Below are 23,175 nucleotides of genomic sequence, written 5' to 3'. Positions count from 1 at the left end.
TGTAATGCTTATGAGGAGGGATGATGATACATAGATACTTCTTTTCTCCTTAATTTCTGTCAGTGGGTCTTACCTGATGTGAATATTATTAGGGCGTCATGGTGATTTTCTCACCTTTCTATGTTTATTAGTGGTGATCCTTCCATAAGGGAAAGTTGTCTTCTTGGTGGCTTGTTAGTTCAGTTACCTCTTTCCAAATGAACTGTGGATATTTTATTCCTTGGATCATGGTGTCATATATTATTATTTATTTTTTTGTTCACATTGTTCTTGTTTCTGCCAGTGGGGCTCTTTCAGGTTTTCTTGGTGTAGATTATTATCCAGGCTCATCTTGCCCAGCCTCGGAGTCACCCATTTTTTCCAAAGAGCTTATTTTCTTTTATTTAAGACTGATAGTTAAAACCAAGATTTTGACCCTAAATAAAGCCAGGGTCTGGAGCTAAGATATGGTTGTTGTGTCTAGACCCTCTCAGCAGGCAGAACAAGGAAAGTTAAATATGCTGGCCTTCTTTATAATATTGTTATCATTATGTTCTCTCAAGCTGAAATAACTGCTTTGGTAAAATTCTAAATACTCTGTATCGTGTGGATTGTTTTGAGTGTTGTGACTGCAAAGGGCTGCAAGCCTGCAAGCACACACCTGTTTCTAGCACTCAGGAGGCTCAGAGGCAGGAGTCATCAATCTGATCTATATACTAAGACCCTATTTCAAAAAAAAATAGATAAACTATCTGTTACTATAATTTCTACAGAATTCTGAGTATTCTAGAGGCACCTTAAGAAGTAAATTTTAGCCAGGCATGGTGGCACATGCTTTAAATCCCAGCACTGAGAGGCAGAGGCAGGTAGGTCTCTGTAGTTCAAGGCCAGCTTGGTCTATAGACTGAGTTCCAGAACAGTCAGGGCTATGGAGAGAAACCCTGTCTCAAAACAACAATAACAACCAAGAAAAAAAATTACTATTATTATTTATTTTATTTTATTTTAGCTTTTAAAAGGAGGATTTATTTGACAAGGTTCACTTAGTGCAATACACTTAAAAGAAAATGACAATACAATGAAAGACTTAAATCATGGCCTAGAATTTCATACAAACACCAAGACCAAAAATCCTAAAGTAATGATATTGCATCTCAAAATTTCTCCATTAACTTAAAAAAAAAAAAAGCTTTAAACTTTTTAAACCTGTAAACGTGCCTTACAGGTTACCAAATGAAATTAGAATTAACAAACATGCCAAATGTCTTACTTTTAATTGTAGACACAGCTCCTGTATTGAGTTTTACAAAAAAGCATGTCTTTTCAACATGCATCAACAGTGTTCAATGTAATGTATGTATAAGAGGAACATTTAACATAATTCCCCTGCTTTAACCTAAATACACATACTGCTTACATGCCTCCTACAGTAACTAGAGAAACACTGGGAATTGTTAAGTTACAGCTAGCTCAACTTTGCCCTTTCATCCTAGGTGACTGCTGTGTTCAACATTGAACCTCAGTTTTTTGAGCGATGCCAATATTCACAAGGTTAAACTTCAAAAACTGTTAAACTGAAGGTTTTTTTTTTTTTAAATTGGTCAAGAGTCAGTGATCAAAATCAATTCCATTCCCCATCCACCACTCATACTGGACATGCTAGACATCCCTCCCATCCCACTCACGCCTATAGCTGCGCGGCTTCCGCTACTGTAGTAGCTGCTGTTCACTGCTCCTTGGCTCCCATATCCGCTCATGCTGCTCTGGCCACCAGAGCCACCTTCGTAACCACCACTCAGCTCCTGGCTGGCTAGGCCACCATACTTGGACTGGCCTGACAAGCCCAGGGCTCCCATTTGGCTACCATAGCACCACCGCTTGCTCCCGCTGTAGAATTCAAGAAGAGCTCTGCGTATCTGTGTTGCATATTTGCTTTGTCTTTTGACATAACTGCAACAGCATCTTCATGGGTTGCAAAGTCAACATCGGCTTCACCAGTTTCTCTGCCGTCAGGTCCAGTCTCAGTACGTACTCTCACAGGCTGAGTGGTGAAAAAAATTACAAATGTTCTCGGTAGCTCTGTCTGGTAATCCCTGCTTATGTACACAGTGTCCTGTTGTACTCTGGAAAGTAGATCCACCATCCCCATATCCGTGGTCAGACAAAAATTGTTTTAAGAGTTTGAAAATCAAGTATGGTTATTTCTGATTTCATCATTTGCTATTTGTGGATTTGGTATTTTATGTTTTGGTAATGTAAAACAAGTCATGTTCTTATGTAAGTTTTAAGTGACAGTGCATTTGCATGAAAATCTCTTTTCCACAGGTCTTAATTTGCAGAGTCAGTTTAACCTGGAAAACGTCACTGTTTTCAATACAAATGAGCAGGAAAGCACCTTGGGTCAGAAGGTAAGGCTGATAACAATTTTTCTCACAGACCACTCTTAGCTTTTGTTAAAATGGTTGATTTAAATGGATGGGGCCTTTAAATCATCAAAAAATGTGAAGACCTTTAACTTGATCTGTAAAGAATTTCTTAGTGTGTGCATGCACAGGCACATGTCCACACAGGGAGGGAGCAGTGTGGGATCAGAAGAGCACTGTGGAACTGCTTCTGTCCCTCCTCCTTTGTGTGAAGTCCAGGATTTGATTTGGGTGATGAGGTTTGCACAGCAGTTGATTTTACCTGCCAAGTGATCTCATTTGGTCCTTCATTTTTAAAAGATAGAAATAATATGCCTTCAAAACAGTATCATAATACAACATATAGTGACTGTAATCAGAGCTCGATTATGTTGTTACTGAGTAGCTTGTCGTCTGTGTAAGCGGATGTTAAAGAAGCAATGATTGGCTCTTCCTGGTTATCATGGTAATTACAGAGGGAAAGATTTTCTACTTTGAACATTATTTATGATGTTTCTTTGTTTTTGTATTATTTTATAGTATTTCTATAACTACTAGTATTCTCCATCTAATCTTACAACACTTTTTGAGTGCTTGTACAAGTTAATATTATTTTTTCCCCAATAAGACGACATATATAGCTTTTGAGTTCATTTTTTTCTTTAAACTGATATGTTTGAGTTTAATTACATTTAGATTCCAGTGTACCACTATTGTCAGTAGACATTTAAATCATCCTTCATCCTTTTTATTGTTTTGGTCTTTTGTTTGTTTGTTTTGTTTTTCTTCAAGACATGGTTTCTTTGTGTAGCCTTGGCTGTCTTGGACTCACACAGATCTGCCTGCCTCTGCCTCCCCAAGTGCTGGGATTACAGGCCTGTGCCACCTTGCCCAGCTCTTTGTTTTGTTTTGTTTTGTTTTTTCCATTTTAAGCTTGGGTCTCACACAGCCCAAACTGATCTTAAACTCGATGTATAGCTGAAAATGACCTTACCCTTTGATCCTACTGCCTTCATCTCCCAGATGCTGGCTTGTGTCACTCTGCCAGCTCAAATAATTTCTAGTAGTAAGAAATTGTTAACATAATAACACTAAATTGTATGTGTAAATACTAACCCATGACTATGTCTCCTTAGGATAAGTAAAATTGCTTAGTCAAAGTATGTGTGCATTTCAGATTTTGTTGTTGCTTCTCAGAAAGGTGTATCTATATATTGCTACCAGTGACAAGGGAAGACTGCCTGCCTGTTTTTCTACACCTTAAACCCACATTAGCTTCCATCTTTATCATCATCATCAGTCTTGATTTCTTGTCATTCAAACTTCCCATCGCCTTGAGGATTATAAGTCTGAACAATACTGTACCTAGACTTCCCTAATAATAACTGTGTGCAGGATATAAATTACTTAATTACATAGCATGTCATCTTTTGCTCAGTGACTACTTCATGACAGAGTGAGGTTTGTTTTTTGACTTGTTTTATTCAGCATACTGAGGACAGAGAAGAAGGGATGGATGTAGAAGAAGGTGAAATGGGAGATGATGAAGCCCCCACTACTTGGTGAGTATTTAGAGCTTAAGATTTCTGATTTACAAAGATAACCCTTTAGTGAGATAGCAAATACTGGAATGAAGATACAGACAAGGAGTGGGGGAAAATTGTGCTTATAGGTTTCTCTAATGTATACACCTTTCATATATGTTAAAATAATAAATTCTGAATCACCAGTAGGCTGTATCAGTTGGCTTCTAAATTATGGACAAATACTTAACTGTTTGAGCAATCCATCATACATATATCCTAACCAATGCCAAATTTAGCCCCTCCCTTCTCCCTTCCATTAAATGATGGGCCTTGAGCTCATGTTAAGTATACTGACTTAATGACATGCAGAGAATTAGAAACCTCCCTTTCTTTCTTTTTCTTATCACTCTTTTCTTTCCCTTTGTAGTCCTGAGCCTTTGTTGCAGGTAATGTCTTCATAGTGCTAATTGGAAGCAGTGAGGAGGAGGGGGACCAGAAGTCTAGAGTCTCCCAGTGTATCAGAATAGCATTCTTCCATATCTGAAAGCAATAGGACTTGCCGTTATTTGTAAATGAGAGAATTTCTCTAATTGCTGCCCACAAGATCAGTAGGGGATTCCTCTGTCTGCACAGAGAGAGATATTGCTGATATCGCAGATTTCAAATTCAATCAATAGTAATATAAGAAGCACTTAGAGTGATGTATCCCCAGGTTTACCTCTGGTTCTTGCTTGCTAGTTGTATGACCGTAAACAAGTGGTTTCCTAGAAGCGAGTTGTGGCACCTTTAAAATGTAGCAGTGCTGCCTACTCATTGTGGTTGTTGAAAGATTCAGAAAGAGGATATTCTTCATTGTAGTCGCTGATGACACATACAACAAAAATGTAAAGCACACAGAAAAGTATCTCTTCGCTTTTCAGTCATTTTCTATTTATTATTCTAATTGTGGTTACTCTTTTTAGAGACCAATTTGTTTATATATATTATAGATAAAATGGACTGGTAGGGTCCGCCTGTGTAATACTGGGCAAAAGTAGATGCTAAGATAATGAGTTACCGGAAGTGTAAATAGAACCCTAGAGATAGCCTGCTAGCTAGTTACTGCTTGGCCTAGTAGAGAACATTTAGGTCTATTGGTGTGATCATAAATTAGTCCAAGGGCTGGCAAAGGTGTATAAGGTGCCTGCTGCCAACTCTGACAACCTGAGTTTGATCCACAAGACACATGGTAAAGAGAAATGACTTCTACAAGTGTCCAATGACCTCTGCACTCATCCTATGAGACACACACACTAAACAAATAAATATGTAAATGTAAAATTAAATAAACTCATCACAGGAATGGTTATCGTCTATTATAAAGAGTTTTATGAATGGAGGAAGGAAGAAAGTGTGTGGAGAACTATATATACCAGTTAGCCTTAAGAACTGAATTTAGCTACTGGAGAGGTAGCTCTGGTGTTGAGAGCACTGCTTTTTAGAGAGGACCCGCTTTTGGTTTCCAGCACTCACATGGTAACTTATAACCTTCTAATACTTTAGTTCCAGGGGAAGCTGATGCTGTCTTCTGACCTCACAGTAAATATACATACGTACAGGCAAAACCCTCAAACTATTAAAATAAATAAACCCAAAATAAAAATAAAAAAACTGAATTTATGGCTGGACTTGATAGCACATACTTTTAATCCTAGCCTTAGGGAGCTAGGGCAGGTAGATTTCTATGAGTTCAAGGCCAGCTTGGTCTACAAGCAAGTTCCAGGCCAGCCAGGGCTACACAGTGAGACCCTATCTCAAAGAGTAAAAATAAAAATAACCACAACAAAAAAGCTGGATTACAAAGCATAACATATTACCCATGAATTTATACTATGAAATCTATTTTAGATTTGATTCACTAAAATACATGCATAGGCGTCTGTAAAATGAGGCTAAGGTACATGCCTTTAATCCCAGCCCTTGGAAGGCAGAGGCAGGCAGATCTCTGTGAGTTCTAGGCCAGCCTGGACTACAAAGCAAGTCCAGGATAGCCAAGACTACACAGGGAAACCCTGTCTCAACAAAACAAAACAAAAGATTCGGTAAAATGGTACAGTAGAGACAGGAATAATAGTAAACCTGTAATCCCAGAACTTGAGAGAATCAGGCTGGAGGACTGCCCTGAATTTAAGGGCAGCTTGGGTAGTGTAATACCCCATCTTAAAATAATGTTAACAGCCAAAAATAGTTTAACACTTTTTTAAACAATCACTTTGTTTTGTTTTGAGCATTTCAGTTTAAGATGCTTAGATAACATTCTGGTTTTTTGTTGTTGTTGATGTTGTGATGGAGTTGTCCTTTGTGGACCATACAAGTCTTGAACACCTAGCTCAAGAGGTCATCCTCACTCGCCTTACCAACATGTCTGGCCTTGACTACATCTTTCTTCTGTTTTAGGCAATACCTCTTACCTCTGACTGTTATTGCTTGCAATTGTAAGAAGTTGTGCCTACTGGTACAGGCCTATAATCCTAGATGCTGGGGAGGCCGAGGCAGACCCTGTGGGTGAATTTGTTTACTTTTACACTTGTGTATTTGTTTAGTGTATTTGTATGTGCCTGTGCCAGAGCATGGAAGCAAATGTCAGAGGACGCCTCGTGGAAGTTGTGGGGTGGAAAGATAGCAAAACCCTGTCTTGAGAGAGAGAGAGAAGCAGAGGCAGGCAGATCAGGCTACACAGAGAAACTGTCTCAAGAAGAAGAAAAAAAGGCAAAGAATGGAGCTCCATTGTAAAGTACTTACCTAGCATGCATGAAATCCTAGGCTCAGTTCCCTGTGTCACAACATATTTTGTGTGTATGTGTGTGTGTATGTTATATCTTTTGTAGGTAAATAGGAAATCTAAGTTTTAGTGTATGTGTTACACCTTGTATATAGGAGACCTGTAAGTTTTTTTAGAATAGTAAAAGTGGACAGTAAATTGGTGTTAAGTGTGTAGACTCAAGTTATCTGGAGAGCTAGAGGTATAGCTCAGTGGAACCTGCCAAACACAAATCCTAGATTCAATCCTCAACTCCAAAAAACCAATTCATTTAGCTATGAAAGAATAACATCCAACAGGGAACTGTAACCCTCAAGTGGAAGATGTCTTAGTGCCTCAGTTAGAAAGTTTCCTTAATATGTTGATGCTGCTTAAAAATTTATTCTGGAATGGGGGGTAGCTCAGTGGCAAAACATTTGCTCAGTGTGATCCCCAGCACCACAGAAAATAGATGAAATTGGTTCTGTAAGGCACTTCACCACCGACCTAGTTAAAGAAGGTTGGAACTGATAATCAACTTATAATAAAGTACTTCAGAGGGTAAGGAGATGCAGTTGTGAGGACCTGAGTTTGAATCTTCAGTGTGGAACCAGACATGATACTACAGCCCACATCTGTATTCCCAGAGCTCCTACAAGAGAATGCCCAGAAGCTCACACCAGCTAACCTGCTCTATGCTGCAGCAAACAACAGAGACCCTGCCTTGAGGAGAGTGGAAGGCAGAGACCTCCACCCACGGCGTTGTCTTCCAGCATCCACACGTGCACCTGCACTCACACATGGATGCACACATCATAAACACAGCTACATGCACACACAGATAAAGATAACTAAAAACAAAAGAGAATTTGTAAAGGATTTCTTTTTATTTATTTGTGTGTGTGTGTGTGTGTGTGTGTGTGTGTGTGTGTATCTGTGTGTAGGTAGTGCACATGAGTACGGGTGCCTCGAGGCTAGAGAGGTGTCCAGTCCCCTACAATGTGTGTGTGTGTGTGTGTGTGTGTGTGTATCTGTGTGTAGGTAGTGCACATGAGTACGGGTGCCTCGAGGCTAGAGAGGTGTCCAGTCCCCTACAACTGAAGTTACAGGCAGTTTTGAGCTGCTGATGTGGGTGCTGAGAGCTGAGCTCCATCCTCTGCACAACAGTAAGGGCTCTTAGCCGATAACCATCTCCCTGGCCCTTAAGTGAAGAAAAGATTCTTATTGGTATCAAGCATTAAATTATATTTGGATCTTATAGTGACTGCAAAAAAAATGAACATACAAATGGTTGCATGATTTTCTCTGCTAGAGATAACCTTCCATTTTTCTTAGGATAAATTGCTTGGTCCCACACAGTAGCATAGCCAAATTGGAAGTTAAATTAGTAATGCCATAATGAAGTCACTAGAGAAAAGGCCTATTTTTGTGATACTGATTTGATTTATTCTTTACATATTTGTCTCATATTTGCGTTTCCTAGACTAATGGATGGTTATGATAATTCCTGTGGCATTATCCATTTAAATTGGTTTAAGGCTAGGAAGAGGCATTCCAGGATTAGGCAGGAGTACTTACTTATGGGGTAGTCTGGAAGCTCAGATTTCTTCTGACTTCTTCTTACAGCATATGTCGGTCCTTCTTTCTACAGTGTAATAAGACAGACGGTAAAACGTGGTCCAAGCATTGCACAGGACTTCTTCCAGCTAATTGCACATGGCCGCTCCTAGCAGGAAGGAAGATCACGAGTCACTAGTCCTTCATTTTAAATAGCCGTATGTTTTGTCAAAAATCGGGCTTTACCAGTATATAGAAGGCCTATTGAGATTTTTCTAATCCCTTCAGATCATTTTTAAAAGTTTATGTAATTGTATTTGAATGTATACTTTTTAGGGCATAGAAGCATTTTATGAGCTTCTGAAAAGGTTTTGTGACCTAGGAAAAGAACATTTATATGTCTGTCAAACAATTTAAGTGATTTAATGCAATGTTTATTTTATAGCTCTATTCCAATTGATTACAACCTGTATAGAAAATTCTGGTCACTTCAGGATTACTTCAGGAATCCTGTACAGTGCTATGAGAAGATTTCTTGGAAAACTTTTCTCAAGGTGGGTTACTGGACACTGGCCTCTGAAGCTGATACCTCACAGATAATGACAAAATTAGACTTTACTTGAACAAGTAGTTTTCGCTATAGAACACTCCCTCTGATGTTTTTATACCTGTTATATATAAAATATAGTTACTAAATTGTGAATTGATTCTTAACCACTGATTTTGTAGTATAGTTTTTAAGTGGATAAGGTTAGTAATTAAAGCCTCGAAGATTTATTTATAATAATAATTGCTGTTTATATAAATTGACGATTTTTTTCAGGATATCTTCTCCATTTGAAATGTTTTTGAGGGGCATATACCAGAGTTTATTGAGAAGTAGGGAACAGATCCCACAGCAGGGAGAGGTTTGAAAGGAGTCATCCTGCCCAATTGTTCTTTTCTCCCAGTTATCTTGTTAAAACTATAGCCACAAACTAAGTCAGTCTGCTTTCTGAACAGGTGTTGCAGGGTATTTGATCCCCTCGTGAACCCCGAGATGGTGAACTTAAAAAAAAAAAACCTGTTTCTTTTTGTAGTGTGGCTCAGCCCTAACACACACCATTAACCCATGAGCTTTCTGCTTATTGTAAACAAGCAGTTGCGGTGTGGCTCAGCCCTAGAGCTAAATAAAGTCAACCATAGGTCAGGAGGCAGAGCAAGCAAGCAGTTGACAGGGAGTGAACATAGGTAAACACAGGAAGGAGGGGCACTGAGGTGAAGGGTATTTAAGCCGAGAAGGAGAAGGGCCTTTTCTCTCTGGGATGTCAGTGGAGTAGGAAGGTCAGCTGGGTGTCTCTGCCTCTCTGAGCTAGCAGGCTTTCACCCCAGCATCTGGCTCCTGAGTCTTCACTGGTAAAACTGAACATTTGAGATTTTTTTTTTTTAAACAACATTTTGGCACTCCAACTTGTGGCACAACTCCAGCCCTGGACAAATTGAGAAGCCATCAGATTTTGGAAGTCTGATTTTGCCTTTGTCTCCACGGGTAAGGAAAAGTTATGGCTTCCATCAAAATTGATAAAGATTAGATTGGAACATTGAGATCTCCTGAATAAGGAGAGTCGATGGTTCATCAGACAGCTTAACTATTCAGTCCAAACTAACTTAAAAAGACTAAAATCTTCTTAAATAAAAAGGATATTTTTGTTTTTTGGTATTAAAAACAGTTGAAAGATTTTAAATTTTTTAAGTAAATTCAAAGGGTTGCTACAGTTCAAATTTGTTTTCTAAATGTCTAGAGGTTGGATTAATTTGGAGCTAAAATAAAACATTTGAGCAAGGCAGTTGTAGCCAGGCCTTTAATCCCAGCAGAAACAGGCAATTGTTTTCTAAATTCTAGAGGTACAATGAACAGGGTGGTGCTTGTTCACACCTTTGATCCCAACACTTGGGAGGCAGAGGCAGGAACATAGGAATTGCAGTAATTTAAATTCAAAAGCCACTTGCAAGCCAAGCATGGTGGCCCATGCCTTTGATCCCAGCACTCAGGGAGGCAGAGGTAGCCGTAACACTGAGAGTTCAAGGCCAGCCAAAGCTACACAGAGAAACCCTGTCTTGAAAAGCAAAACAAAAAGCTGCTCGCAGAAGAAAGGCTGAAATTCAAAGTGAATGTCCTTTGTGATCTAAAAATAAATGTACTTGAAGGTATATTTAGTTTCAAATTTTCAAAAAAATTTTAATTTGAACGATATTTTTTCTGTTGCCAAAAAGCATTTTGTCTTAGGAAAGATGTAACAGGTCTCCCTCCCACCACCACCAAAAAAAAAAAGAAAAAGAAACACCCCAGAGTCCCAGAGTACGATTGGGATAGGGTTTTCTTTTGTCTTTCCAGTAGAATAAAAGTATCCAACTAAGGAATCCAGAGCCCACTGGACAAATGAAACATCTGAAAAAAAGGATCATCAAGGGAAAATGTCCCAAGAAAAAGTAAATTGGCCAAGTGGTCTTCAAGAAGAGCATGGGTCCCCACAACAACGAGTCCACCTGGATTGTATAACGCTGACCACTTGGCAAAACTGCCACATGCTTCGTCTGCTGCCAGGTTCTGCACAAACAGTGAACACCTTTTGGGTTGACTGCTTGTTCTACCTAGCCAGGATCACCACCAAGCTGAGAAATACCATCCAAAGATCAGCTTCAGACTACAGACTGGTCAGGACATTCAAATTAATGATTTCATAGGAGATTGACACAAACATTTTACAGAACTTTCAACTCAAAATTATGTAATCCTTAGACTGCCAAATACAACTGGACATTGTAAAGCTTGGCAGAAATAGCTTCATTATTGTAAATAGTTTTTCTGTGTTGGAGTTAAAGTCTTTCCTTTAAAAAAAAAAATAAGGGGGTTGGGGATTTAGCTTAATGGTAGCAAGCGCAAGGCCCTGGGTTCAGTCCTCAGCTCTGGGGAAAAAAAAAAAAAAGACAAAATAAAAAAAAATAAGAGGGGGACTATAGAAATAAAGTAGGAAAAAAGGGTAGATTATTGAATCTGCTCTTATAGATCAGTGTTATATTGATAAAAAAATTAAGGTTATGTTTGGTTACATTGGTATAGATCTTTGTATATTGATACAAAATTAAGGTTATATTGTGGCTACAACATACTATGTATCAACTGTTCTTAAGGTATTATACCTGTATAATTCTTGAAAATGCAGTGTGAAATTCTAGACCTTTTGAAAGCTACTATCACACACTGTTTAGGATAATTAAATGCAAATTAATAGTCAATCAAACTTGTGGTTTTGTTAGGTACTAGTTTAGGTTAATCACAGATTTTTTTTTTAAAGTTAATCAGATAGTAAATGGCCAGAGACAATCAACATTTGCCTACTCAAATATACTGAGATAGACATATGGTCTTCAAAAACCTCAGAGATTTATAGAATATGGCATTTAAAGATGTTTTATTAATTTAAGACTTTTTTGACAATAAGATGTGTCAGCCCTGGCAGCACCTGATACTACTTCAAAGAAGATGATGAACATCACAGAACTTCCTTATAGAGTTTGCTTCAAATGTGGCAAGCTGCCACTGGGTAAGAAACTGTCCTTGCCTCAACTGCTGGCAGTATGCTGTCCAAGCTGTGGACAAGCAGGACACAAAGAAAGCTGACTGATGAGCTCAGACAGGACAAGGTAGAGAAGTCGTTCATAATCCCTGCTTCACAGAAAAATGTGTCAGATATTCTGGGCCAGTAGTCCAAAGAGATGGGTGTTCCAGCATTACAGAGGAACTGTAAAGCTGTAACTGTAGCGGAGGTGACTGTCCAGGTGGCCAGCAGTCTCTGTCTCTCCTGTAGTTTTGGAAGCTGCTTGCTCTGCACTTCCTGTTTATTCAGATATATATCATTCTCAGTTTGCTGTTGGGGTTGAAGACTAAATAGTCTCACAGTTAAGTGCAAGTTTAGGATTTAAGAAAATTGTTTTTAGGTCTAAAAAGATGTTTTAAAATGCAAGTTATGATAGAAAGTGATTTAGATACAGAACTTCAGATTCACCAAGATAGAATAATAGTAGAGTACTTTCTACAAGGCTGCTAAACACTAATGGACTGGACATTGTGAATGTAATTCTTACCAGCTATTATATAGTTAATTGATGTTAGAGAAACAGTCTTTTATTTAGACAAAAGGAGGGGAAAGACCAAATGTTGTTTTAAAAAAAAATATCCCAAATGTTCAGTTTTACCAGTGAAGACTCAGGAGCCAGATGCTGGGGTGAAAGCCTGCTAGCTCAGAGGCAGAGACACCCAGCTGACCTTCCTACTCCACTGACATCCCAGAGAGAAAAGGCCCTTCTCCTTCTCGGCTTAAATACCCTTCACCTCAGTGTCCCTCCTTCCTGTGTTTACCTATGTTCACTCCCTGTCAACTGCTTGCTTGCTCTGCCTCCTGACCTATGGTTGACTTTATTTAGCTCTAGGGCTGAGCCACACCGCAACTGCTTGTTTACAATAAGCAGAAAGCTCATGGGTTAATGGTGTGTGTTAGGGCTGAGCCACACTACAAAAAGAAACAGGTTTTTTTTTGAGTTCACCATCTCGGGGTTCATAATGTGATCGAATATCTTGCAACAAAGAGGTTTCTTGGACCAAAGCCATGATGATTAGTTTATGTGTGTTTTTTCTGCAGTATGGTGCAGGGTTGAGTATTTGGAACTGACACCTGTGTGCCACAAAGCCCAAAATACTTGCTGTCTGCACCTTTTTAAAACATTAGCCAACCTATTATAGAAGAATCCCCATATTTGTCTTGTAGAAATGGAAGATTGTGATTCAAATTTTTAAAAAATAAAGTTTTTAAGGCAACATGATATTCTGTGTTAATTTATATGCAGTTTAGAGGAATGGCACCATCCAAATAGAGATTAAAATGGTGAGTGAGAAATTATAAAAAATTATATTCTCAGTTGAATTATCTCCTCATTGCTAGTCTGCACATAAATGTTTGCTGCTTAACAATTTTTTTTTTATAAAAGTCGTGTAGTTCTTTAGGAATAGTGATTATTCCTGCTTTTACAATATGAAATCTCATTCAAAAGCGTTTTTACCCCCATAATGCTGTTAGAATTTTTTATGCTTTTTAAAAAATATGCCTTACATTATATATAGGTTAACTGGGAGTAAATTCTAAGTATATGATACAGAAAATCACTAAATGAAATTTTTGTAACAGTGTTAAAAAAAACTTTTTTTTTTTTTTTTGCAGTATTCTGAAGAAGTTTTAGCTGTTTTTAAGAGTTATAAATTAGATGATACTCAAGCCTCTAGGAAGAAAATGGAAGAATTGAAAACAGGAGGAGAACATGTATACTTTGCAAAGTTTTTAACAAGTGAAAAGGTGTGTGTCTTCTTTTCTCCTAAGAATGTCTGAAAGGGCAGATTCTGTGTGTGTTCAGTAGACTTGCTTTTTACTGTTGACTGTAGCCAAACTTGGTGAACAAATAGGACTAATTTGATTACAAAGTTTTTCTCCATTAAGTCGCTTTAGTAGGGTTTCTTTAGAGTGAAGGTACCTAATTACTTGGAAGCGTTTCTATTTTAAAGTTTAAATTAGGATTTAATTTGCATTTATAAAAATGATTTGAAATTCATTTATCATATAGTTAAAAATAAGAGGCTTTGGACTCCCTGTTGATTACAGTGCATTTCAGTGGGTTCTGCTTAAAGTGGCACAGTGACTTTGTGTTTTGACTCATTCCTTTTGCTGCAAACATACAGCAGTGACACATAAAATACAAAAGACAAAGCTGGCTTTCCAGAAATAAATGTCTTCATAAATTAGAAATAGCAACTTATGACTGGTGGTGGTGGTACAGGCCTTTAATCCCAGCACTTTAGAGACAGGGGCAGGCGGTCTCTGAGTTCAAGGCCAGGCTGGGCTACATAGTTGAATTCCAGCACAGCCAGGGCTACACAGAAAAACACCGCCTCGGAAAATAAATAAATAAGTGAATAAATAAATGAATGAACAAACAGATAAATAAATGAAATAGCAAGTTTTGAGAGTGAAACTCAAGCCATGGCCCTTGGGACTCCATCCAAAGCAGATAATGGCCCCACAAGTTTTGCTGCAAGTATCACAGGCCAAGTGGGCTCTCTCCTGGACCAGGGTAGAGCCACATACTGGGACTGGGACTGCTGTAGAGTTTTATTTATATTAACAGTTTCTGCCAAGAGGCATGATTTTATAGGAAGTTCCCAGCCTAGGGATAACACAACTTACTCAGTGACTGTGTACATGATGCCACCTATGATCTTATCAGGCAGCTGCCCTAGAAGTCAGAACTAAACAAAGCTGGCATGGTAGTGCACACCGGTGATGCCAGCACTCTGTGGCAGAAGACAGCAGATCTCCGCGAGTTCAAGGCCAGTGTGGTCTACAAAGTGAGTCCAGGACAACCAAGGCTACACAGAGAAACCATGTCTAGAGCGCCCCCCCCATAAAAAAGAAAAACAATCAGAAGTATTGAAAATAGCGTTCACAAAATATGATGCAGCAAAGAATAACAATACCAAAGTCCCCTGTAGCCAGATCTCTGCCAATCAGAAATCATTTGAATGCTACACGGTGCATAAAAAGATCACCCCAACACTTCCCAACAATTGTTACCTGAAACCGTCAGAAAAATTATGAAAGTACTGAGGAAAAAAACAAAACAAAATAGGGCCATGATTGTAAAAGTCCAAACCCAGGTAAATATATTTAAGACTGAAGATTAAAAGACAGATGCTTACTTTTATTGAAAGACTAGGAAGCTTGCTACTTAAAAGATCCTCTCTTTGAAAACAATAAATAAAAGATATTCTTCAGGAAGAAGGAAGCTGATCTGTAAGAGAGGGCTAGGATACAGAAAGCACCAGTGAGCACAAAAATTGAAAATCTTGACAATTTGTTGACTATACATATATATGTAGACATGTGTTATATACACATGTATATATGTGTGTATGTATATATGTGTGTATGTTATGTGTACATATATAGTACATACATATTATATATACAGCAGTGAGCGATGTTAGCTCAGTGCAGACCTTGTAATATTTTAGAAAAGGTTGGGATAACGAATAACTTTAGAATATTTGTATATATTAAAATCAACATTTAGTTTCCAAATAGCAGAGAAATCAAGTTAGAGAGTAGAGAAAATCCAACAAGTAACAAGAAGGAAAAACTGGAAAAGGAACAGAAGGGATTATGGATGCACAGTATAACAAACAGAAACTGATTGAATTTACCCAATGGACAAATGATCAGGGTAGATGTGGGTTTTTAAAACATAGTTTATAAGTATTAACTTTAATGGGGTAAATATAAATTTTATTGACATGTTATCTTGTATTAAGGAGGAAAAGAAAATATCAAAAGTTCTTGCTTAACAAAGAAACTTCCCAAAACAAGCAAATATACAAAGCTGAGGTGTCAGCTTTAATCCCAGTTAAAGGAGGCAGAGGCAGGCAGTTCGCTGTGACGTCGAGGCCAACTTGGTCTACAATGTTAGGGGTTTAGGTACCTTCTTCTTTGCCAGAAATAGCTAGTCAATGAAATCAAACACTGGCTGTCATTTCATTAGTAAGCAGGTTTTAAAAAAATGGTTTTGGGCCATTGCAAGGTTAGATACTTATCATTGCAGTAGACCAGCAGCACTATGCCTTGCTTACACAGTGTCACTCCATTAGGAGAGTCAGGAGGTGACACCTGACAAGAATGCAGAACAGTCAGGCCAGTCACATAGCATCCACCTGTAAGCATGAGCTCTACAATTTTACACTGCTTCTGGTATGGGTCCAGACACGAAGTTTAATTCTCTTGTTAGGAAAACAGAATAATCCAAAGACATTAGTTGCTAAATGTAAGTACTGACATCTCTGTTTTCTGTTTCAGTGTTTTATTTTTACTATTGCTTCAAAGTCTTAAGGGAAATGAAATTAGGTTTCACTTTATTTTACTGAGGAATATGGATTCCCTCCCCCCTAGTAGAGCCAAAAAAAAACCCAGGGCCCTCCAACCAAGGACAATGCATAGAGAGGACCTAGAACCCCTGCTCAGATGTACCCCATAGACTCAGTGTCCAAGTGGGGTCCCTAGGAAGGGGAGCAGGGGCTGGCTCTGACATGAACTCAGGGGCAGGCTCTATGATCACTGCCCCCTAGGGGGTGCAGCCTTGCCAAGCCACAGAGGAAAACAATGCAGCCAGTCCTGATGAGACCTGATAAGCTAGGGTCAGGTGGAAGGGGAGGAAGAACTCCCCTATCAGTGGACTGGGGGAGGGGCAGGGGAGAAGAGGGAGGGAGGGTGGAATTGGGAGGAGAGGAGGGAGGGGACCACAGCTGGGATACAAAGTGAACAAATTTAATAAATAATAATAATAAATATTTAAAAAAGTTTTAGCAGTACTCAGATATGGTGTGTCCCTGAGTGTCCATAGTCCTATTTTCCATCTCTACTGAAACTGGAAGCTGTTGCCATCTGGAGTGTAGGGATAGCAGGACTCGGTTTCCTCACTTCTCAAGTGAAAGTTTAACTTAAAAATGAAGAAAGTAGGAATACTACTTGCTTTTTTCTCTGGAAGCAAATGCTTTAGAACACAAGTAAGATACATGAAAGTTATCTATTCTCAGCTAAAAACCATTTTATAGTTTATTTCTCTAAATCCTCCCCTAGCATTTTTATACTATTATTCTATACTATACTGTTAGTCTTGTATAAACATAACGGATGTGTTATCTGTGTCACCTCCAGTCTGTAGAGAAGGTGGCCCCATCGAAACACTGAAACTTTAAGCCTGGTGGCTCTTTATGTGGGGAAACTTGAACAGCTTGCCCAAATATAGAAGTTGTTAGTGGTGCTCGATAATTTCACAGTTTTTATGTGTTCTTCAACTCTGGGAGAGAAGGAGAGGGACAAGGAGGCCAGCTGTGGAAGCCACAAGTGTCAGATCCTTGGGATCCGGAGTTCCAGGTTGTGAGCCATGCAACCTGGGGGCTGGGATTGAAAGAACAGTTTGGACTCCTAACTGCTGGCTCCCCCAACTTTCTTGTCACTGTTGCAACTCAGCACATCTAAAGGAGTGGTTTATTCTAGGAGGGGAACATTCTGTAGGTGTTCACCGCATATAGAAGCGGCCCTTGTCTGCCCTACCTCACCAGGACAAATTTTCATGTCCTTTCCCTCCCTCCCTCTTTTCCTCCTTCCCTCCTCTCTGTCCCTGGCTGTCCTGGACTCACTTTGTAGACCAGGCTGACCTGGAACTCATAGCAATCTACCTGCCTCTCTTAGCAAATTTCAAAGATTGCATACTGTACCAACTACAGTGTCTGGCCACAGTGTGATTAAAGTAGAATTTCAAAGAAGATAATTTAGAGTTGTAGGTGATAGCATAACTCTGCTTTAAGAAATCATTGCAGAGCCAGTGCAGTTACACACCTCTAATCCCAGCACTCTGGGAGGCAGAGGCAGGCGGGTCTCTGTGAGTTCAAGGCCATCCTGGTCTACAGAGTGAGTCCAGGACAGCCAAGGCTACACAGAGAGACCCTGTCTCAGAAACAAACAGAAAGGATTTTATTAGTTCTCTCTCACTTTTTTTTTTGTTTTTGTTTTTGTTTTTGTTTTTTTAACAAGAGGAGATACAGATCGCCCTTTGTAGCACTAGATGGCCTGGTATACTCATGTGGCAGAGGCAGGCCAATCTCTTTGAGTTTGAGGTCAACCTGGTCTACATAAATAGAAGTTCCAGGACAGCCAGGGCTACATAACAAGATCTTGTCTTAAAAAAAAAAAAAAAAAATGTTTTGACAAAGGTATAAGAGAATGTGAAATTATAGTTTGTTATAAACTGAATGAACTACTTCAAATAACTTTAAGTGTAAAAGTTAAAAATTTTATTACTAGTTATAGCTCCTAGAGCAGCACTTCTCAATGTGTGGGTCGAAACCTCACTGGGAATTGAATGGCTCTTTGACAAGGTGTCTTAGTTAAGATTTCTATTGCTGTGATGAAACACCATGACCAAAAAACAGGTTGGGGAGGAAAGGGTTTATGTGGCTTACTTTCAGATCCTAGTTCATCATTGGAAGAAGACAGGACAGGAACTCAAGCTGGGCAGGAACCTGGAGGCAGAAGCTGGTGCAGAGGCCATGGAGGGAGTGCTTACCAGCTTGCTCTCATGGCTTGCTCAGCTGCTTTCTTCTAGAACTCCACCAGCCGGAATGGCACCACCCACAATGGGCTGGGCCCCTATTGATCACTAATGAGAAAATGTCTTACAGCTGGATCTCATGGAGTCATTTCCTCAACTGAGGCTCCTTCCTCTTTGATGACTCTAGCACGTGTCAAGTTGGCATACAAAACCAGCCAGTACACAAGCCTTGTGTAAGATCATCAAAAGACACAGATATTTAAAGTGCAATTCATAACGGTAGCAAAATTAGAGTTATGGAGTAGCAACAAAAATAATTTTGTGTCTGGGGTCAGCATGAGGAACTGTATTAAAGGGCCACAGCATTAGGAAGGTGAGAACCCCTGTCCTAGAGAACCATATACTGACACAAGGAAATCATGAGACTTGCTGTACTGACTTTAAAATGAGTGTGAGTGAAAATTTTTAAACGAGGGCCTAAGCCTTTTTTACACACAGGGCAGTAATTCAACAGAATCCAATGAAGAGCTCACAGTGGATAAGCTGGAACCTGCAAATCTGGCTGATTTGTAAATAAGCATTATTTTATGTGGCCATGCTCTTCATTTACATATTCTCTCACTGCTTTTGTATGAGTGTGAGTTGTGACAGAGACTGTATGGTCACATAGATTAAAATATAGCTTCTCTCTAACACAGAAAAAAAAAAATTGCTAGTCCCTGAACCTAAAGCTACATGTATTAATGTGCGTAGATTTCAAACTCAGTATTGTGTGAAAATAGTAAATTACAGAATAACAAGTATAATATGGTTTGAATATCTCTATATAGTATTTGCAGATGCTTGCATATGTGTTGATACTATAAAAATAAGTATGAAAATTCTAATTACCAACTACATGGGAATGGTTATCATAGCAGGGCAGGGAAAAGGAAGGAGCGTGTTGAGGACTTGGCAGTTTCAGAATGTAGTTTTTTAAACAAATGTGGAACAAGTAACCGAGTGATAACGTGAATATTGAACTGTTATGCCTTTTTAACATTTGAAATATTTAATTTTAGATGGGATATTTTTATTTCAGTGTTAATAATTAATGAAAATTTTAATAATGAAATGGACTGAATTTTTCCCTAGTACAGATTTGCAAAGCATTTTATGTTGAATTTATTGAAATGGAAGATTTCAGATTTAGCCTTTATTTTACCAAGAATATTGGCAAATATTTCATGGAAAATTGATGACAGAAATCATAAGTGACCAGAGATTAGCCATTTTAGGTTTAGGATAATACCATGCAGGTTGAGGCCTGACCTATGCAATTAGTAAAAGCCAAGGTTTATAAAAGGTCCTGTGTTTGCAAACAAAAATGTTACAAAGCAACAGTTGATCTGTGACATGATGAAAATGATGACATCTGATACAAAAAGAAAAGTGCAACAGAAAATGTGTAGATATTGTAAAGAAGAGTAGGGTTGAGGATGTTTAGTCTCAGCTGTCACTAGCTGGCTGCCTCACCAGCTGCCTCCTTAGGAGTTTCTTAAGCAAATGGCTATTGCTTAGGCAAGTAGATGGTGGACTCTCTCAGTGAGTTAGCCAGTCCTGGAGAACTGGCTTTATGAGGAAAACTGATGTTTTGTTTTATTCATGAACCAGATAGCAGTTGGTCATGAAATAGATCTAGGTTAAGAGTAAAGGTTTGGGATTTGATCAGTTTTTAAATGGCAACTATTGTTTACAGTGTGTGAGATCAGCTGGAGGAGAGAGTATATATTAGAAAGAGAAATGTGAAACCAAAGTCTGAAGAAAACCAAGGCTTAATGAAGAGGAAAGTGGGGAGGGAGGTGTAGAAGACAGAGAGGAGGGAAGACTAGCAAAGGAGCTGGGGATGTAGAAGGTAGAGAGCAGGACAGTTAATAGTTAAGCTTGAGTTCATGAGAGCCCAGCTGCCCAGGATGAAGCTAGGGCGCAGACTTGACAGCACGTATTTACTCTTTTTTCTTTCTGTCTTTATTACTATTAATATTTTATTTATATATTTATTTATTTAGCAATTTATTCACTTTGTATTCCAGTTGTAGCCCCCTTCCTCATCTCCCAGTTCCATCCTCCCTTCCTCTTCCTCCCCTTATCTCTCTCCACTAGTCCACTGTTAGGGGAAGTCCTCCTCCCCTCCTGTCTGACTCTAGCCTGTCAGGTCCCATCAGAACTTCCTGGATCCTCTTTCTCTGTGGGCTGGCCAGGTCACCCCACCAGGGAGAAGTGATCAAGGAGCAGGCAACCAAGTTCATGTCAGAGACTGTCTCTTCTCCCTCTACTAGGAGACCCACATGAAGACTTAGCTGTCGGAGCAGGTGGTCTAGGTCCTCTCTATGTATGGTCTTTGGTTGATTGGTCAGTCTCTGCAGTCCCCTCTGGGCCCAGCTTCTTTGTTGGTCTCCTTGGGTGCTCCTGTGGAGCTTTCAACACATACAAAATGATAAGAAAACTAAATTACAGCAGGTTGAGAAACAAACTGGAAGCCATGGATGTGGCTGGCTCCTTTGCATCTTTGCCATTTGGGGAGGGTGAGGCAAGTATGGTGAGGTGTCTTTCAGGAAGGCCACTTAACACTAACAAAATGGAGCTTGAAAAAGAAAGGGGGGGTGGGTAGAAGGGTCAGGAAGAGGTTAAAAGTGGGGTCAGTTCACAGATTAAAGAATTTTCTTTGACTGGGAAGGTGCAACAGAAGCAGATGAGAACACAGGAGCAGGTCTAGGTGCAGCTAAGTTTTACTTTGGAGAGGAAGCAAGAAATTAAATTGCTTCCAATTTAATGAACTTTCTTTCTCATGGAAGGCAAATAGACATTGAGGAAGGGTAGTGAGTAGTGTTTTTGGAAAGTGGAAAGGTTTTAAATAGTTGCTGTGGGGACTAAGAGATGTCCTTAGAGAATAAAGAAAGATTGATGAGTAAAACAAAGATATTTCCCTTAGGACGTCCGAGTAGTAATATACTTTGCCCAGCCTTGTGATTTGTCTGTTCAAACACCTTCACTTTCATTGTAGATGGAAGCATAATGTTGGTACACAGAAGATGACTACAGTTATGATCTAGTGTGGGCTCAGTAGATGTGAAGGACTGTGGTGTCAGAGCATGAGAAAGTAAACAAGAAAATGGCCGAAAAACAAACATTTGGGCCAAATTTAGCCCACTAGTTGCGTTTTTGTTTTGTTACTACATTTTAAATGCTTGTGTTAAGTATTTACACAATACTCATAATATTTATTGGCCCACAACACCTTAAGGAAACTTCCTGACAGCCAAACCAAAATCTAATTATAATAAGAACGGTATGATTTATAGAGAAGCAGAGAATGGAGAGAGAGCTCAAGAGGCCAGCTCAGTAAGAATGAAATATATTAGCTACACCGGGAACAGCTTGGAGCCCTGAAAGGATGAGGTTGTAATGGCTCCTCCTAGATGGGACTGTGAGAGGATGGTGCCAAGCTGAAATGACTGGGGGGTGGGATGTGCCAATCAGTTGGGTTGAAGTCCAGAAGCTGAGAGCCTTTGTGATACCAGTAGAGTCAGTTGGGATCTAGAGAAAAGGAAGACTACTGGTGTACCAGTCACGTGTGAGAGAGTGAACATGAAAAATAACAGGAATATTTGTGCCCCAGAGCTGAGGTGAGGCCAGTTATATTACAGCACGCCGCTTGCTGAAGCGCGAGTGAGAGATGTTAGTAAGTAGGGCAGCCTGATATGTGGCAGGCTGTATTAGAAACATAGCAAGTGAACCCGGGACGAAGAACCTTGGGACTCTGAACTCCAAGCCAGTCACTAGGGCTCTCTTAGAAGAAGGTAACCTCCCATTGTTCTACTACAAGTCTGCAGAAAGCCTTCAAGCTCAGTAGCGACATTTTCAGAATGGGTTTCCTTTCCATCACCTGTCACTGTCAGAGTAGAAGCAACTAGGTAGTAGGATTTCTGGAGAACATCCTCATTAATGATCTTCAGGTCCAGTCTGCTCCGTGTTCTATAATACAGTTATGATGCATTGCAAAAATCTAAAGAGAAAAGGCCCATCTTTAATTTCAGATAACTCTTCCCTTCTCATTTCTGCTGGCTTATTCAGCCCCCACCTCTGATACAGGCACTCTGCAGGGTGACAAAATGAATGGTGCCCTTGCTGTTGTCCTGTTTACATGGAAGTGCCCTGTAGCCACTGTGGAAAAATTTGGCACTCTATCTCTTCACTTTATTTTTCTGCTTCATGTTATCATGGTGTCAGGACCAAGAGAACGTTTTTATTCACCAACAGCATAAAATGACCAAGATGTCACAATGAAACCTTTGCTGTCTGTTCTTGGGCTTGGGCAGGGAGGGAGCACACAGCAATTTTTTTTTTAAACTGAAAGAGAATCTTCCATTTCTACAATTGGATAATTTTCACTTTTAGTCATACTTGGTTTTAATGTGTTGTGTGTGTGTGTGTGCTTGTATTTTGAATAGCTGATGGATTTACAACTGAGCGACAGTAACTTTCGTCGACACATCCTGTTGCAGTATCTCATTTTATTTCAGTATCTCAAGGGACAGGTCAAATTCAAAAGGTGAGTCAGTGTGTGTAGTAAGTGATTTCAAACAGCGACAATGGAAAGATCTTGTAAAGATTTTCATGTTTTAGGCCAATAAAATGCATATAATTTAGAGGTTTGGTTTGTTTGGATTTTTTGTTTTGGTTTGGTTTTGTTGAGGCATGGATT

The 23,175-nt window shown here is 39.3% G+C and overlaps 1 protein-coding gene and 1 long non-coding RNA gene across 3 annotated transcripts in view; one reads left to right on the top strand and one right to left on the bottom strand.

Moving 5' to 3' along the window:
- Thoc1 (THO complex subunit 1) overlaps positions 1 to 23,175 on the top strand; it is a 47,020-nt gene that overhangs the window by 13,421 nt on the left and 10,424 nt on the right. Inside the window, exons 8-12 of the mRNA XM_060377683.1 lie at positions 2,305 to 2,387; positions 3,870 to 3,943; positions 8,689 to 8,797; positions 13,499 to 13,630; positions 22,922 to 23,022. Coding sequence (XP_060233666.1) covers positions 2,305 to 2,387; positions 3,870 to 3,943; positions 8,689 to 8,797; positions 13,499 to 13,630; positions 22,922 to 23,022 — 499 coding nt within the window. The remainder of the gene's footprint in view (positions 1 to 2,304; positions 2,388 to 3,869; positions 3,944 to 8,688; positions 8,798 to 13,498; positions 13,631 to 22,921; positions 23,023 to 23,175) is intronic.
- Positions 953 to 22,928, bottom strand: LOC132652386 (uncharacterized). Of its 2 annotated transcripts, XR_009589897.1 has the most exons (4): positions 20,759 to 22,928; positions 15,028 to 15,132; positions 8,265 to 8,412; positions 953 to 2,020 (listed from the first exon to the last, which is right to left on the bottom strand). It is a non-coding gene; the product is annotated as an uncharacterized LOC132652386 (long non-coding RNA). The 2 variants fall into 2 exon arrangements; XR_009589898.1 differs by lacking the exon at positions 15,028 to 15,132.

Source organism: Meriones unguiculatus, chromosome 2 (assembly GCF_030254825.1).
Source record: "Meriones unguiculatus strain TT.TT164.6M chromosome 2, Bangor_MerUng_6.1, whole genome shotgun sequence".
Taxonomy (NCBI): domain Eukaryota; kingdom Metazoa; phylum Chordata; class Mammalia; order Rodentia; family Muridae; genus Meriones; species Meriones unguiculatus.
This window is presented reverse-complemented; position numbering and strand designations above follow the sequence as displayed.